General features: G+C 37.2%; 1 protein-coding gene across 1 annotated transcript; it reads right to left on the bottom strand.

The window, feature by feature from the left end:
- Positions 1–342: 342 nt before the first annotated feature.
- LOC145997123 (putative gustatory receptor 28b) lies at positions 343–14,643 on the bottom strand. The gene is made up of 4 exons (XM_083133751.1): positions 14,489–14,643; positions 4,062–4,130; positions 2,076–2,165; positions 343–471 (listed from the first exon to the last, which is right to left on the bottom strand). Exons 2-4 carry the CDS (start codon positions 4,083–4,085, stop codon positions 343–345), a joined length of 243 nt encoding a protein of 80 aa, XP_082989877.1. The 5' UTR covers positions 4,086–4,130; positions 14,489–14,643.
- Positions 14,644–16,635: the final 1,992 nt, after the last annotated feature.

Below are 16,635 nucleotides of genomic sequence, written 5' to 3'. Positions count from 1 at the left end.
ATTCATCGTCGCGATTAGCCAAATGTAGTAGAACAGCGAAGCTAAATAACAAAAATCGAATCAAACATACCTAATTTCTCACAATTTCGAACGTTCGAAACGAAAAACATTTCTACAAAAAGGCTTAACTTATCTATCACATTCACACTTCACGTTTAAAATCTTATTTTCAAATGTTGACACAGTTCAGTTTTGCACAGATTTTAGTGTTGAAATTCATGACTACAGGAATACCTAAATATTACAAAATGAAATGAAGGAAAGAGGTATATACGAAATGTAAACCAACTCATTTGCAGATAAAGTTTACACATTCCTTCGTCTAACAGCAAATTTTTTCGGTTACAAATATGTAGAACTCTGATACGACATGGTTGCGTTTTCTTCTTCCAGCTGTATGGCTTGCTTAGTCTTGAGTGGATTCATGAACTGGATTAATATCACAACATACGTCATGATAGAAGCTGCAATCTGAAAATATAGAAATTCATGCATTTGTGTGTATATAGTAAAAATAATCTTTTAAGAAGAAATTCACTTGCTAACGCCATTGTTATTGTAATGTTTGCATTTGGCTTCCTCTTCAAAACTAAAATTCCTGATCTATCTGAATTGTGTACAAAATGACGGACATTCATTCAGTTTTTGACTATTATCAAACGGTAATTATAGAAAGAAAATGAACTGAACCAATTCCAAAGATCAGAAAATTTTCATCGACGATTGATTGATTGATTTGGTGTTTTAAGTCCACTTTATGCACAGTAAGGCTAATCGGGACTGGACCTACAGTTTAAAGTGGGATCCGAACCACTTGTGCCTCCACCGGGTATCGAACCCGGGACCCCTTGATTACAAGGCGACGACGCTTCCACTGCGCCATCTGGGAGGCCGTTTTCATCCACGAGTTTTTAGATTTTGTCTAAAGCATCCCATTGTCGAGAGAAGATAGGTTCTGGGCAATTTACCTGAAAAGTCATTATTTTTTCTGAATGTTTATTTATTTTATGATTTATCGAATATTTGTCTCCAAATGATGCTTTATCTCTTATGTGTAGTGGCGGCAATCAGGATGAGTGGGGGGGGGAACAGTTGCCCACACTTTTTTGCCAGTTTTGCCCCCGCACTATGATAAACCTTATCTACCATGAGCAAGTAAACTCTCCTGCCCCCCTTACTTTCGGTGCCTTACCCCCAGTTTTGGAACCCAATCGCCGCCACTGCTTTCGATCAATGAATTTTTGGATCGTTTATGTTTGATGCTAAAGGTAGAGGGGGATGACCCACTGACCCCGGCGGAGCCTCAGAGGTTTGAAAAATCCAAAAATGAATCAACATTCAGAAGAAAATAATGATTTTTCATTTTCTTCTTGAAATTAACTTTTCTTGACCATAGAAAGTCTAAAAACAAATCTGAAAAATTAATTCGATTGGAAATTTTTTGCCCTTAGGAACTGGTTCAGTTTATTTTCTTTCTCAACTTAATCGTTCTCGAGATAATAGTCAAAAATTGAATGAAGGTAGCCCTGTGTGGGCCATTTTCCAAGATGGCGGACTGTACACAAGCCGGATCAGGAACACAATCGTCACAATCCTATGAAACAAGAAAATTATTTTAAATTACGTTCACAAGTGCCAAATACGCGAATTCTAATTTGCCTGGACTATTAGAGCCACAGTGAATTATTTCATTTTGCATTTTCTAAAGGCGTCGCCCTTTCTGGTCACAAATATGAAATTGGGAACGGTAGATGTATTATAAATTCATGAAAAAATGTTCAACTGTTCTGATCGCCCATAATAGAGGAATTGATTAACCTTACCTCATTCATAAAGAAGTGAATATGTATTTTGAATCTGCGAGCGTAACCATTAGCTCCACATACATTAATTTTACTTTCAATTTGTCAAAGTTATTGTAGCATTATGGTGCATTGAATTCTATGCAACGTATGTAACTAATATATCTCTACTATTAGTTTTATTACTATATTTTAGCTTTCAGAACCACATATATACAGTTGTGTTTGTATCGTATATATTTTAATTTATTTTTAGTTGCTTGCAAAACTTACAGAATGCAAGAGGGTCATGTCCAAAGGGAACATCCCACAAGCAGTGAACTGAACATTTCTGGAAGTTGCCTCTGTGGCGAATAGCTGGAGCTAGAAAGAAAATTAAGAGAATGTTCCTTGCAATTTGTGTATTGTATTTTCAATTGATAACACAAGGGGGGAAGAAAACATTGGGGCCTCTTGGCATTTTCGAGGAAAAAAAATAGAAAAGTCAATGTAAATTATCACACTTCCTTCCTTATTAGAAAGAGAGGAAAGCCCTTTCTTTGTTCCAAATGGAAGAGTCATGTCTTGGCAACTTGTACGACTGTCTTTGTTTTTCTTTTTAAGAGCAGTGCATGATGAGCGTGGCGGATCCTAACTTTCATAGATTCCCAATTATCTCGCAAACGGTTAATTACGGACTTTATGGAGACTTTTTTTGGCTTCTAGTATTGCGTATACTTTTCGCCCTCCAAGTTTCGACAATCACCTATAATTCACCCTGTATATCTGTCGCTTCTCTCAGGAACAGGTAGCTACGACGTTCTCATAATTCATAAATATCTTTGCTTGTTGTTTGTGTCTAATCAATGCAGCGTTCTGGTAAAATAGGTACTTGTTTTTTTAGTTGTTTTAAATCCACTTTTTTGCACAGATAGGGAATAATCGGGACTGGACCGACAGTTTAAAGTGGGATTCGAACCACTGTGCAATGTGGCTCCACCGAGTATCTAACCGGGGTACCCTCTTTCCAGAAATATCTCAAACTGCCTTACTTACGTTTGCATAGTTTCCTCATCAATATATGCACATACGAATTTCTTAAAATATGTAAAATTCATGTAGTTATCCCATATATGAATGGAGCCATATAGTGCAGCTTCCATTGATTAGTTGGAATCACGATTTCCTTACCAATGATCTGGATGTGAGTCAAAGCCAGGACAAGGTATCCTTGTGTTTGTTCTTCCATCTAGTTCATCTGATGACCATTCGTTCTAACATTGATATTAACCGAATTTTTACAAGATACTCCGGCTACGCACCTCAATGCTTATTCAGGATGTTTCACTCGCTCTCGACCCTGATTTTCGCTTATAAAAGTCAGACTATTGGTCATAATGGAATGAAATAGAAAAATTCTTTGTGTATGAGAAGCCTGTTGATGTCAGAGCGAGTCTCGGAAGTTGTCGCCATTAGCATCAATGCATGCCTGCACACGCCTCTCCATGTTACAGAAGGTATCCACCAACACATCAGGAGGCACAACGTCCATTTCCCGCCGAATGCTGTCTCGCAGTTCCATGATAGTCCTTTGTGGACTCCGTTTTCCAGTATGTGCGAGAGATAAATACAACCTGTTCCACAGAGTACCGCCGGCCCCCATAACTGAGTGGTTAGGACATCGCGCTACGATGCTAGGGGTCCCGGGTTGGAATCCCGGCCTGAGGATGAATGTTTGTGAGTGTCCATTCATCAATTCCATCGTACCATCACTCATCCCATCTTCGCAAGTAGCCAAAAGTAGCACAAAAAGCGAAGTAAAATAAAGCAAATCAAACCATTGAGTACCGATTCATACTGTACTGCTTTGTTAATGTACTGTAATCACAAACAACTGATTGTAAGCACATTGTTTGAACCGAACCCGGACACACGAGAACCACTATCAGGTACATCAGAACAGCAGAGCAAAGAATTCAGACTGAAAGCACACGTCCGTAGGATTGGCATTTAAAGGCAGAATCACCCAGACGCACGCGCATGCCCACGCAAGGACTAGAGAGACTGCGGCGCCATCTCCAAGGACGTCACAATGCCTCTCATACACAAAGGTATGTCCGTAGCAAATACCATTACATTGTGACCAATAGCTTGATTGTTACAAGCGAAAATCATGGGCCTAGAGCGAGTGGAAGACCCTATACATATTCAAGGAATTAGAAGAAAGCAAAAAACCAAACTCTGAAAATTGTCCTGTTGTCATGGGATTGATATGCTTACCTCTTCTTTAACCTCAGGGTCCATGTCTCTCCGGATGAGTGTATAAATAATGTGTCCTGTTGCATTTGCCTGTAAGCGAAATCTCAGTATTAATTTAGCAGCAATACTGCGGTTTTTACTGTTTTGAGAATAATGATAGAATATCATTTAAGGCATAAACAGAATCGGAACTCATCCAGCAAGATTATCTTGTTTCTGACATCTCTTGTTGGAAATAGGCATAAACAAAACCATTATATCTCAACGAAGAAAATAAAATAAAACGTGAAAATCTAATGTAAAAGAACGTATTACAATTTACCTCAGATCCCTTTCACGAACCATCAAGATATTATTTCACAAATTTTCCAATGTGGGTGAGATTCGTAGAAGAAAAAGTAAGAAGAGTTGTGGAAAAAAGTGAACATCATGAATTCACGCTGGAAAAAATATGTATCATACACCTTGGGTGCTCGACAATTTTATAATTTACCAGAACTGCTCATGAGAGAGAAGGATTACTATCTGCGCATTTCACGAACTGCGAACAGAATGAAACAAGAATAAAAATGAGGGAGGCAAAGAGATAGTGTGCTAACATTTTTCAGGCAATGGGTTAGGTTGGGCGAAAAAATATTACATTTTTATAAAATGTAAAATTTAAATTGATATCGCGGCATATTCAAGTTGTACGCAGCGTGATTGAACATTTTCAACATAAATTATAAATTGACCCTAAAATAGAAAAAATGCATAGGCGTTACAGCACACTATGTAGAAAATATTGTCAAGGCAATCCAAGAATACTTACTTTCTGACAAGTTGTTGTTGATACTGACGCAAGTGTTACACTTTTCACACAATATGTTGCTAGGGTAATAACTCGTGCGATAATTCTGTATGCTTTCTTCGGAGCCGATGAACTGATGAAGTTTATGAGATTGTACAAAACAAAGAAAGTTGTGAATAAAATTTCTAACGCATGCATTGACATTGTAAAACCATATCCGTCGTTGATTTCATCAACAATCTTTGTCAACCCTTTGCGGAGCTCTCTCAGTTCAGATATCTTCTTGCAAATATCATTTTTCCTGCTCAAAGGCCCACAGTTTGTTCCCTCTTCAGTTACAACGCGTGAGATTTTAGTGCTTAGTACTTCAAAGTAATCTCTAACAGTCAACAGTAAATTTATATACCATATTTCTATTACTGCACCTTGGACTTGTGCTATTACGATGCATACCATACTGAGAATCTGACGATAGTTTTGAATATCCACCCAGTAGGTAAGCATAAGGTTTGTATGTAATAATCCCGTGAAGAGTATTGCAGCTAAAGATAGACGCATTCTTTTCATCAGAGTAGAATGATAACCTTTCAAGTTGGGAGGGAGACAACCATTAAGCTTGGATAGATTTACAAGCACTTGAATGGATTTTCTCGATGATTTCACAATGAAATGTGAGTTGGCTAAGAGAAGAGCTGCCGTCGGTAATGTTTCCAATATACCTGAAAAAATATCAGAAGACCTTCGATTGTTCAGGTAAGGAATGAAAAATACTTCCAAAGCAGGATAACATATTGTGATGATGAGCACATAGCTGTAGACTGACCACACAATGCTGTAATGATTGTCTGAATACATTGTATGCAAGGGCATAATACCTGCTGCTTTTGATATAAGGTACAGATACCTGAAAGAAGTTACGACAAGGTGCATGTTTCTGTCCCAAACACCTATTTTGAAGTACAGACAGTGCAAGAAGCGACGAAGATTACTATTTGATCTGCAAAGACCTCTTTCATTACGAGAATTCTAAGTGGTCGAATAGAAAAGAACACTATCGATTATTAGCATGTTTAATTTCAAACTGGCTCTACATTCAATATTGACTTATTCATCAAGGTAATATACTTATCTGCTAAGTTCCTAATTCACTGAATACATAATAATATGCTCTGTTTCGTTTCGTGTGGAAGTCCAATATTAACCTCACCTAACCAACATGTCATTTACAAGAGTTGAGAAGAGTGATCTAATAAACTAGAGTTAATAAAATGTCCATCGTAATTCGATATTTGACAGATCGAACAAACAAACCTTGTTATTCGAAATTTTTCAATGTAATTTCCATTTCTCCATTTCAAGTGATCGAAATAATTTCGTAATCAATTAATCTATTCCAGAGCTTAATATCCTTTGACGTTGGATATGTTCCAGCACATGCTTCAAGAGGCACATAAGTCTATAACCCATCCTAATTTAACAGCTATTGCCTTGCTAACTTCCAATAGCGTTCAATATTCAGGAAGGGCTATATTTGGCGACCTCAATATTTAATCTCGTAATTGATGTGGTACAATGAAATGTTTCGCACACACACTCTCACCGGGAGTATATATTCTAGGTTATCTACGAAGCCCGGAGAGAAAAGTGGATTACGAATTGTGGTTTTTAAAACTGTTCGTCCAAATTCCATTGATCATGTCATCCACAAATATGCTGTATATAGCCTAAACGCCTTAGTTTGCTGTAAATGTAAATTGTTGCATTCAGTAGTGGTATATTATTCATTCTCAAAGTCTCTTCCTTAAATTACAGTTAATTATACCTAATTACACTTAATTTAATTTAATTATGTATCAAAACTAAGGGGCAATTTTAAAATATTAGTATTATAAATTGATGCCTATTACATTCTCCACCGTGAAGTTTGAGAGAAAGTTGGCTGGATCAAACACTGTTGTGAAACACATGCTGAGATTATAACAATGTTAATATAAATACGTTATATTTGAACGAAATGGAGCCTAAATTATATATACTGTTATGCTCTATTTCTCTTCTAGGGAGAGTAACCTGCCTTGGCTCGATTTGTTACTTTTCTTCGTTACTTCCCCAGCCAAAATAAGATGCATAACACTTCAATAACTAACAAAAAACGGTTCAATCTAATATAAAGTCATAGAAAAACTACCTTATTCATTACCATGGATATTAGGGAAAAAGTCAGTTCTTTTATCTCAATGATACCCAGACGTTCAATTTAAAAATATATAAAGAGGCTATTTATTTCGTTGCTTAAATATGTACAAAGAATTACATATGAATTATCCCCCACATAACAAAAGATATGATCCTCTTTAATTGAAATACTGTAATCTATATTTAAGAGAGGTTCGTACGCTGGCCTAGACCAGCAGTAATAGTTTAAAAATGTATCTAGCTTGTCACTAGCATACATGACATGTTTCTTCATTATAATGAAAATTGCTACGCAAAAATAGACTAAACTTGAATGAAATTACAACAACTAATTTATGCGCTGTTCTTGAAAATATATAAAAACAAAACTGATGCGATTCTTTTTCCACCCTGTCACAGTCCCTTTAATCCCAGATTAAATATAAACCGGACACCTTGACAGTGTGGAATCTACAAATTGAACTAATATTTTCGCGCAACGAAGTACTTGGCTTGTCACCAACTGATAGACACATTCTTGTAATTAAACGTGTCCCTAAAACCCCTCGCATACTACGTTTCTCTAAGAATAATACAAAGGTCCACCGAAAACTAGGCGTTGGCTTGTCACCAAACGAATCAAGAAAAATGCGTGGACTTATCTATGCTTTTCGATTAAAGTAAATGGTTTATCCGTGACTGCTAGCCATTTGACTAGCCCCACCACTCTACCGGCACCGAAGAACCTTCCAAAGGTCTCCTCCTCCTGCCCAAAAAAAGAACGTAAGAATTCCAACCTCCGTTACTCAATCGATTCCCTTATATAGGCGATTCGAAAAAAAAACACTAAACGGAACTTTTTCCAACAACCCTCAGGTTGAAAGGACAAGATTTTGAAACTACCCGCCTTCTGCAAGCTGGCTTTCACCGTCACGTAAGCCATCCCTACAGCAAGTTACATTGGAAACTGTATAAAAAAGAAGTATAGCTGTCCCTAAAAACAAATAACATTGAACATGCATAAAAACTAATAATGAAAAGAATCTTGTAGTGATTATATCATTACAATACTTAATTTCCTTTCTGATTAGTCTTGTATAGTTACATTACCCTAGAGAACATCTTTGGTTAAACCTGTAAATAGAAGGCAGTAATATTTCGAATTATGATCTTCTAGTAACTTTTAATCTTGAAAAGATTCTCTCGGGCTATCGACCAGGTTAGTTGTGGAAAAGTTTCTAAGCTTTCGAGAGCTAACGTCACTCACATCATCAGGGTAGAAGTCTACTTCTTTCAAAATTCGTCGCCAGGAAAGCTTCAAGACTTAATTCAACTTTTAATCTTGTTTCCTTCATTGAAATTATCATTCTGAAACAAACTTGTCTCTGAAAGCGCAATTAATAAACTTATAAAATTTATAGATGATAAGAAGTATTTCAAAATGTTGCAACGGGCGAGCGTTCATAGAACCCAGTCGTAATTATATCTTATGAATTCCATGCTACAGTGTAAGCGATTAGAATGAGGAGTACTCTAATTTTGAAACGCACTGTAATGGATTTATTCGTATATTCTACGTTGAGCAAACACAGCCGAAATAAATTATCCAATCGAATAAGAGAAGTACGTCGCGTGTTGCACATTTTTAAATTTAATTTCCGGAGACTATCTTCAAAATTATGGATAGTGCTTCGTAATTGTACCCTTTGCAGTTTTAAATTGTCGTCTTGTCTTTCAGAGTATCATATTTTATTTTTAGCAAAACAGATGAAAATCATCCAATTCCAGAGTATAAATAATATAATGTACTTTTATATAATAACATCAACAAAAACACACATACCCACACCCAACGGCAAAATAAATAGTAGGCGAATTGTCTATCGCCATTTTCATTCAGTCTGCTTTCCATAATGTGGTTATCATAAATTAGAATAAAATCCTCAATAAGTAGAGGACAACAACTGCTTCGAATCAAGAGAATTCCATTCCACACAGGTGCGAAAAAGTATTTGAAGACGCTACACATCTAAAACAGTAAAATACATTAACTCCCAGTTACCTCTGGGAAGCTGATGAGGGTATCACTCCAAGAAAATAGGTCATGGCTCCGTAAAATACTAGTGTCGTATATTTGACTGCAATTTCATACAAGCAGTATGTGCAGGAACTCGCAATCAATGAGATGGCGTACTGAGTAACGAACAAAACAGTGCAAAGTATCTGAGTGGTGTGAGCCAAAGTAGGAACTCCAAAAATATAATTTAACGACTTCATGATTGTATGGATTTCAAGATGTAATTTTCGTAATTCAAGTATTCTAGAACAGTGATCTGCTCTGTTTCTGAACTTAGGAATTCTGCTTTGCACAGTTAGAACTACGGAAATCTCAGTTTGAACATGTGGATATCTTAGATCCTCATGGGTGGTTTCAAAATGACATAATTCGTTGTTTAAGGCTAGAGAGAATTCTCTCAGTACTCATCAAAAATAAAGGAAGGTGACGTGTATGGTACACATGTAAAAAAACACTGCTCCCATGTGCAAACCATCAATTACTATGGGGAAGTGTTTATAGCGCCGGCATTCACAGTATGTGTCCAAATGCTGAAACCAAGTGACAAACATTCTGATATGGAGAGAAAGTAGTAACCTCTTCTCAGTCTACAACAGCGCTCCGGTGACAGCTTGAGTTGTGTGTCAAGAGTGACTATTAGGTTGAGAAGAGAAAATATTTTATGAGAAGAACTTATTAAGCGGAAACCTTATCAAAAGAAGCCAAGAGTATTTTCCCCTACATTAAGAATACAAATAAAAACGTGAGACTCTGCTCCCTTTCTCGAGACGTCAGGAAAGTAATATCCAATCATCAAATTGTAAACGAATGACGACATCGCAATAGACTTCAGGATGAAGCATACTGAAATGCCCAATAACTTTGTGGTCATACTTTCGGTTACCTCAGAACCTATTTGGAAACTTGGTAAAATTATACCCGAGTATTTGATGGTATGGTAAATTGGTGTTAGCACAGATTGGATGTTGCTGTGCATGATGACGAGAATATTGAAATTTCTTCTGAAAATTAGATATGTAACGACTAGAAGTACACTTGAGAAAGGAGTATGGGGAAAGCCACAGAGACGATAAGCAAAGTGCTTAGAAAAGCGAACGTAAAAACATACAGAAAAGGAGACCGCAGCATTTTAAGAATAGCGAACAAGACGAAGGAAGAAAACAGAGAGGAGGAAGAGGAGGGGATTATATTTGAGATTCAGTGCAAGAAATGTTATAGTGTGTATAAGGTATAAGGGAAACAAAAAATAAACTGAAAGACCAGATTACGGCAACATAAGGATGACGTAAGATTAAAGAGGGAGAAAAGTGCTATATTCAAGCACACAAAAGAAACAGGATACGACATAGAATGGGAAAAGGCTAGGAGGATAGGGAGGGAGAAGAGAGGAATAGTGAGGAAGTGGAAAGAGGCCAAGTAAATAGAGAAAAAAGGAGAAGAAGAAATAATGAACTGGAATGGGCGGGCTGAAAATCAACAAGGAGAGGAGTGTTAGAAATAGTGGAAAGGATGAGAGAAAGGAAGGAGAAAAGAAGAAGGAAGAATAACGAAGAGAGGAGTGAAGGGGTCCAGGAAATAAGGAATCTATCTAGGTCCACTAGTTGAGGAATTGATAAGGCACACACTCTGACCAAGTACCTCAATTACCTGTCAGGAGATTCCACACTCAGGAATTCCTGACAGGAAATATTCTGTTGCCTTCATGTTGTTTTGTGTATTGACCCTATCTGGGAGTGTGTATATATAAGATGATGTTTTGTAATTTTGATCATTCTAGTGTGAATATTCGTCTGAAGAAGACCCGGTTAAAGGGTGGAAACATTACCTTTTTAGTGCATATATATTTTTTATACAATAAATTCTGCCTTGGTCAGTATTTTAATGTTTTATTAACATGGAAGCAAGGCTTAACAGTGTTACCATTGAGAAAGATTAACTTTCTCTGCACCAACTTAAATTTCTTCAGTTCTTTAAAGATTTGCCATTGATCTACTGCCTTATTACATTAGCGTGCACACAACTGAATGTGTTTACATTAATTTCAATTTTTTCGACCAGTGTACATAACGTTCTGCCATTATTTTTCATCTGTTCAAAATGCAAACATAACCTATTTCCGAATTGTCTAAAATTGATGTTTCTTGGTCGTGACATTCTGAATATTCTCAAGCGCTTTTTCTTTTGATGCGTTCATTGAACCTTGAAAACCATGGATGACATTGCTTGATTGCTTCTATATAATTCCATGAATTTTGCTGTGTCAATATAACACGGAAATTAGAAACGAACGCTGCATTTAGCGCATTGTTGATCCCCAGTCAAGAGTACAGCATGAGGCTTATGGCAACAGTGTTGACCCATTGTGTTGTTCCAGAATAGAGGCGTGTACCTCACGACGTCATTCAAGATCTTTGGGACAACTGACGAAAGCTAGCGTCCATGAGTATTATCATTTTTGACAGGCGCGTGTATTTGAGCAGAATAAATTGTGATTTTCACTTTTGTGGGAGCCAAGGATAATTACGTCACAGTAGTTGCCCAATCTCTTTGCGGTAGAGTTACGTGACTCTCCTTAAAAGTACGATTGCAGTTAGCTCTATTAGGATGTGTCAGAAAATGAAATGATAACTTACCATTGCCGAAGTTTATTGTCGTTTAATAATTAAAAACACTCACGGCAATATAATGCCATTATTGTGACCTACACAATCTCAATACACAATCATACCAATAGCGGCTTCTGCCTATTAGCACATTCGCACGTGCACACCCAAATAAATCTGTAATGCAAATAATAATTATTGTACTTATTCATTAAACGCTATCTTCTTCTAAACATCAAATGTACCCAGACCGCTTCACCAAGAGAAGTGGTGGAGAAGCGTGCGATCAGTAATATCAACACGCGTAGACCGAGGCGAGATCGCTCTATGCGAGTTTCCCTCCTTTTGACGCTGTTTGCAGCAGTCGCGTAGAAAACGCTGATTGGGTCTTCTGGCTTTGGTACCGTGCCTGGGGATCAGAACCGTGTGACGGAGTCGAGGAAACCAATACATCATTGCAAATTGAGGGATTTTCTTTGTAGAAAAGGGAAATTTCGATTGTACATTGTCCTCTCATCCTGTTCCCAGTATGGCAGGAGCAAGAAAGAAGGGGAGGGCGAGAAGGGTGACTGAAAGCGAAACTGGTGTTTTAAACATGTCTGGTATTCCCTTTCCTTTGTGCATCTTTCTCAAAATAAACGGTTCTGTAGCTCAGTAGCCGAATTCTCAACCTTACTGAGTTGCAAAATTGTTTAGCGCTGTCAAAAATTTGTTCCTGTTTCAGTGCAAAGTTTTTGATTTCATCATGAAAGGGGAAACTTTACATAGCGATAGCAGAGACTTAATATTTAACGTTGTTGAATTATTGGAGGAAAGTTAGCTACAAATCGTGCAGTGACTGTAGTAATATATGGATATGGCGGAAAGGAAGGAAAAATTCTAAAGTACGAAGTAGGGCAGTGAGGACTGAGTGAGTACTGTTATTATCTTTAGGATTTATTATTACCTTGTTTACGCTTGATTTGCTTTGTTCGGTCAGTCGGCATTTGAAATAAATAACTGCTACATAGATTACAACTGATTCCCTCCGTGTGATAGTTGGATCGGCTTCTTTGGTGTACGCCAACGTTATTATTTTCCTTGATCATTACTATCAGCGGAGCGGGTGAGGAAATATTTTGAAAATAGACAATACTATTGATATTGTAGATGGGTATTGCTAAATTTTAGAGTGATTTTGTCAGGTTATCGAATGCTGAATTACATATAGCACAATGACATTGCTCTTCTCGTAATATGCTGGAAAATTTCTATTGCATTTGAAATTTGTAAAAATATTCATGTTTTTAAAAAGTTTCATGAAATTTAACTCATTTTCAGTGAAAGGTGATGATAACTTGGGTTTTCAATGCATTTAGCATCATTAGGTACGCAAAAAAGGGTGCGAGTATTTGAGAGGAGTGTTATAGCACTTCTTCTGGAAGCGACACTGAAGTGGACACCCATAGAGCCAGACCACCAGCCGACACTGAATCATACACAATCTCATCTTGTTATCAAGGGGGACGGGTTCGATAGCTGGTAAAGGACATTGCACAGTGGTTCGGATCCCACTTTAAACTGTAGGTCCAGTCCCGAATAGCCTATCTGTGCACAAATGTTGGCACAAAACAAAAATTCAGTTCAATACAATGGGGCTTTCTCTTTTAATTTAGGGCCTCCTCGATGGCGTAGTAGCAGCGTTGTCACGTGGTAATCAAGGGGTGCTTAGCTTGATACCCGGTGGAGGGACATAGTGGTTCGTATCCCACTTTAAACTGAAGGTCCAGTCCCGATTATCCTAGCTGTACATAAAGTGGATTTAAAAACAACAAAAAATCAAACTGAAACGTTATAAATAAAATCTCTACCCATAACAATATTAGTTCTCTTCCCACAGATACCGTTGTCCTGGCAACCGAGACAATAACGGGCTGTCTCGTTCCCAGACTGGATAGTTCTAGAAATTTATCGATTCCGGAAATGGCTTTACCTTCCGGTGATTAGATCCAAGAATCTTAAACACTTCATTTTATTGCGATAAATCTTAAACTTACATAAAGTCAAAAACTATAAATTTGATACCAACACAAACAACAACAGCATTAAAACAAACCAATGAAACTTATTACTGGGAATATAAGAAACATGTAAAACGTACACATGTTAAAATAAACAAGGCGTAACAAGATGTAGTTCTGTTTCAAGTGCTTCAATTAGAAAACATGTTTGTTCTGTTTGTATTTCAAATTAAAGAGGCTCGCCCAAACAGCAAATGAAAATTTCTCGGAATAGATATTGACGTAAATGTTTTCGTGGCATTTGTCTCGTACCATTAACGTAATAAGAAACTCTTTTATTGGGAAAGTTCTGAGCTTGCAAAGAAGGTTATATCAGTTTGTAGCAATGACAAGCTCTCAAGTGAAGTACTGAACATTTTCTTTCCTTCATCTTCATCAACATGTCCACAAGAAATATGGAATGGGTTCTAATACCTGTTTACAACACTCTCAGATATTTTGGTCTGTTAGTAACAGACATAGGTAATGGACAGTACTTCAAGGTGTCCGAATGCCTTACTGTAAAAGTGCTGAGCATTTTAATATGCATCACCAAGTTATCTATTTCCATATCATCAATAGCGTACAATTTTCTAATTGGATACTACTTTGATTGGAGAAACAAAGCTCCCTCGCAAGTGTTCATTGGGCTCCTTATAATTGGAGAAAAGACGATCGGTTTACTTGGGTCAACTGCTTTCTTATTAATATTTTCTAAGAATATTCCTCCACTTCTAGAGGAAATATGTTACCTTGATACACACCTGAAACTCTCACCCGAACGCTATTCAAGGTTGAGAATGACTTATATACTCTCCATGCTAACCATTGTCACGCCTACCTTTACCATCATGGTAGTCAACTCGTACTTTGAGTACCAACATTATCACTATTTTCCAATAATAATAGACTGCTTTCACATGGCAATTATGTTTGTCGATTTGTGCATCATAAACCTCATCTTCCTTTATCTTTGCTGGTTGCTAAGTGATTACTCACTAGCTCTCAACAATGCTATCTACAACATTGGAGCCAATGAAGAACGTTCAAGACCAACACCTGGCAACAGTGAGGTTTCGAGAGCTCTGACCGAAAGGATAGTTACTCTGCGAAACTTGCACCTTAAAATGTATAAAACCACGAAGTTCTTAAACCAGACGTTTGGAGTTCCTGTGTTGGCCCAGTCTCTGCAACTTTTGTGTACGTTCATGTTCCTATCTCAGAGCGTCATCTACCTGATTGCAAATTCCTGCGAACACTGCTTGGGCGAGACAGTAATCAAAGTCGTGGCGTTTGTAAACCAGGGATTCAAAGCTATCCTCCTAGGAGCAATACCCTCTTATGTATCTCAAGAGGTAAGTTGATTTATGAATGAACATGTTTATTGAACTTAACAGGTGCGTACTGCAGAGTGCATAAATTTATCGAATATAGTTACATATATTTTTCTATGATATGTGTGTGCTTGCAACGTTTAGCATAACATTTCATTAGCAAATCCTGTATTTATGGTCAGTGTGTTAATAGGGGCTTTACCGAATTTCCTTAGGTTTATAGAAAAGATTTCACTCTTGATTAGCAATTTATTGTAACTCGTGCGCATTCTCCATAATGGAGATTTCTTTTCAGTCTCCGATCTAGCCTTCTTAAGATGAAAAACTTCATTCTTGCGTCTAGTTTTTGTATACGGGATTCGAAAATTAAGCTGAAAAAGTAGCATCTACTTCATGATTTAACAAATTCCAAAAGAATGCCATTTCCTGGAACATTCTTCTATGGCACAGGTTTGTTAACGGACATTCATTTCGAACGTAGTGGTAGTCGATCCAGAAAGAAGTCATTGTCAAGGGAGTGGATATTGTTTAACTTAGTTGACCCCTAGTTATTTTTTATTTGTTGTAGTAATAGACAGTTTTATCTAAAAGTTATTCTTGTTCTAGTATTTAATATTGCATATTGCAACACTATCGCTTCGCATTCCGCTGATAGATTAACTTTGCCGCAAGTACGTCACTGCGTACAGCAAACGTAACGTTTCATCTTTGAGATAGGCCCGAGTTGGTACAATATATTACATTATTTTTACAAACTATTTCCTTTTTTCGATTCTCAAGTAATTCCTGACATGTCCGCTCATAAATTCACATTCAAAACTCAGCGGTTACCACTCAAGTCATCATACAACATGTGTGTTCGTCACAAAGTCTGGAAGGGAGGATTAAAAATCATTGCTGGCAGAAATACTTGATGGGGGAGGAATTCTGGGCACCCCCGACCCCTCGTTACTTAGCACCCTCTGTTTTGTCATCAATATGTAATTGGAAAATCATAAAACTTTTCTGAAACGTCCTTGAATGTGAATCTAATTATCTTGATGAATAAGTCAATAATTAGTTTATACACCATAAGGACGATTAAACATGTAAATCACCAATATATTTTCTCTCCAAAATCTGCCACAATCGTTAGGTAAAACAGGCGTTTGCTGCTATTAATTCAGTTCCTTTCAAAACTTTAACATTCTAACTTTGGAGTCCTCAGCAAAAACATGAATCTACTGGCGTTTTCAAAAGCCCCTACATCGTATCAAAATTGGCTGGAATTATGCCACTGATTTTTTCAGAGATTCACTGTAGCATTTCATGCTCTGTAATTGTCCAAGTCTACAGCTACTTGCTGGTCATCATTATATCTTATCCTAATTTGGAAGCATATTGTATTACACAATGGAACAACCACAGCTCTTCAGATATATTTTCTGGCATTCTAGACACATTGCCAACATTGGCTGATCTTCTATCCAACTTTTACTTCGTTAGGAAATCTTCAGGGAAATCCATTGACGTACTGGCGTATATGTCAGACTTAAATTGTGGTCTCTCTTTCAACTTGAAGAAATATAACTCTAAGC

Source organism: Lepisma saccharinum, chromosome 13 (assembly GCF_977018435.1).
Source record: "Lepisma saccharinum chromosome 13, izLepSacc3.1, whole genome shotgun sequence".
NCBI lineage: Eukaryota > Metazoa > Arthropoda > Insecta > Zygentoma > Lepismatidae > Lepisma > Lepisma saccharinum.
The sequence above is the reverse complement of the archived record's forward strand: the minus strand, read 5'-3'. Positions and strand labels throughout refer to the sequence as shown.

Excerpts from the sequence above, each read along its gene's own strand:
- LOC145997123 (XM_083133751.1), bottom strand. The coding sequence starts at position 4,085 with ATGGACCCTGAGGTTAAAGAAGAG. Across the intron at positions 2,166-4,061 it reads ACCCTGAGGTTAAAGAAGAG|CTCCAGCTATTCGCCACAGA; the intron begins GTAAGCATATCA and ends TTTTCTTTCTAG. Across the intron at positions 472-2,075 it reads ACATGACCCTCTTGCATTCT|ATTGCAGCTTCTATCATGAC; the intron begins GTAAGTTTTGCA and ends CTATATTTTCAG.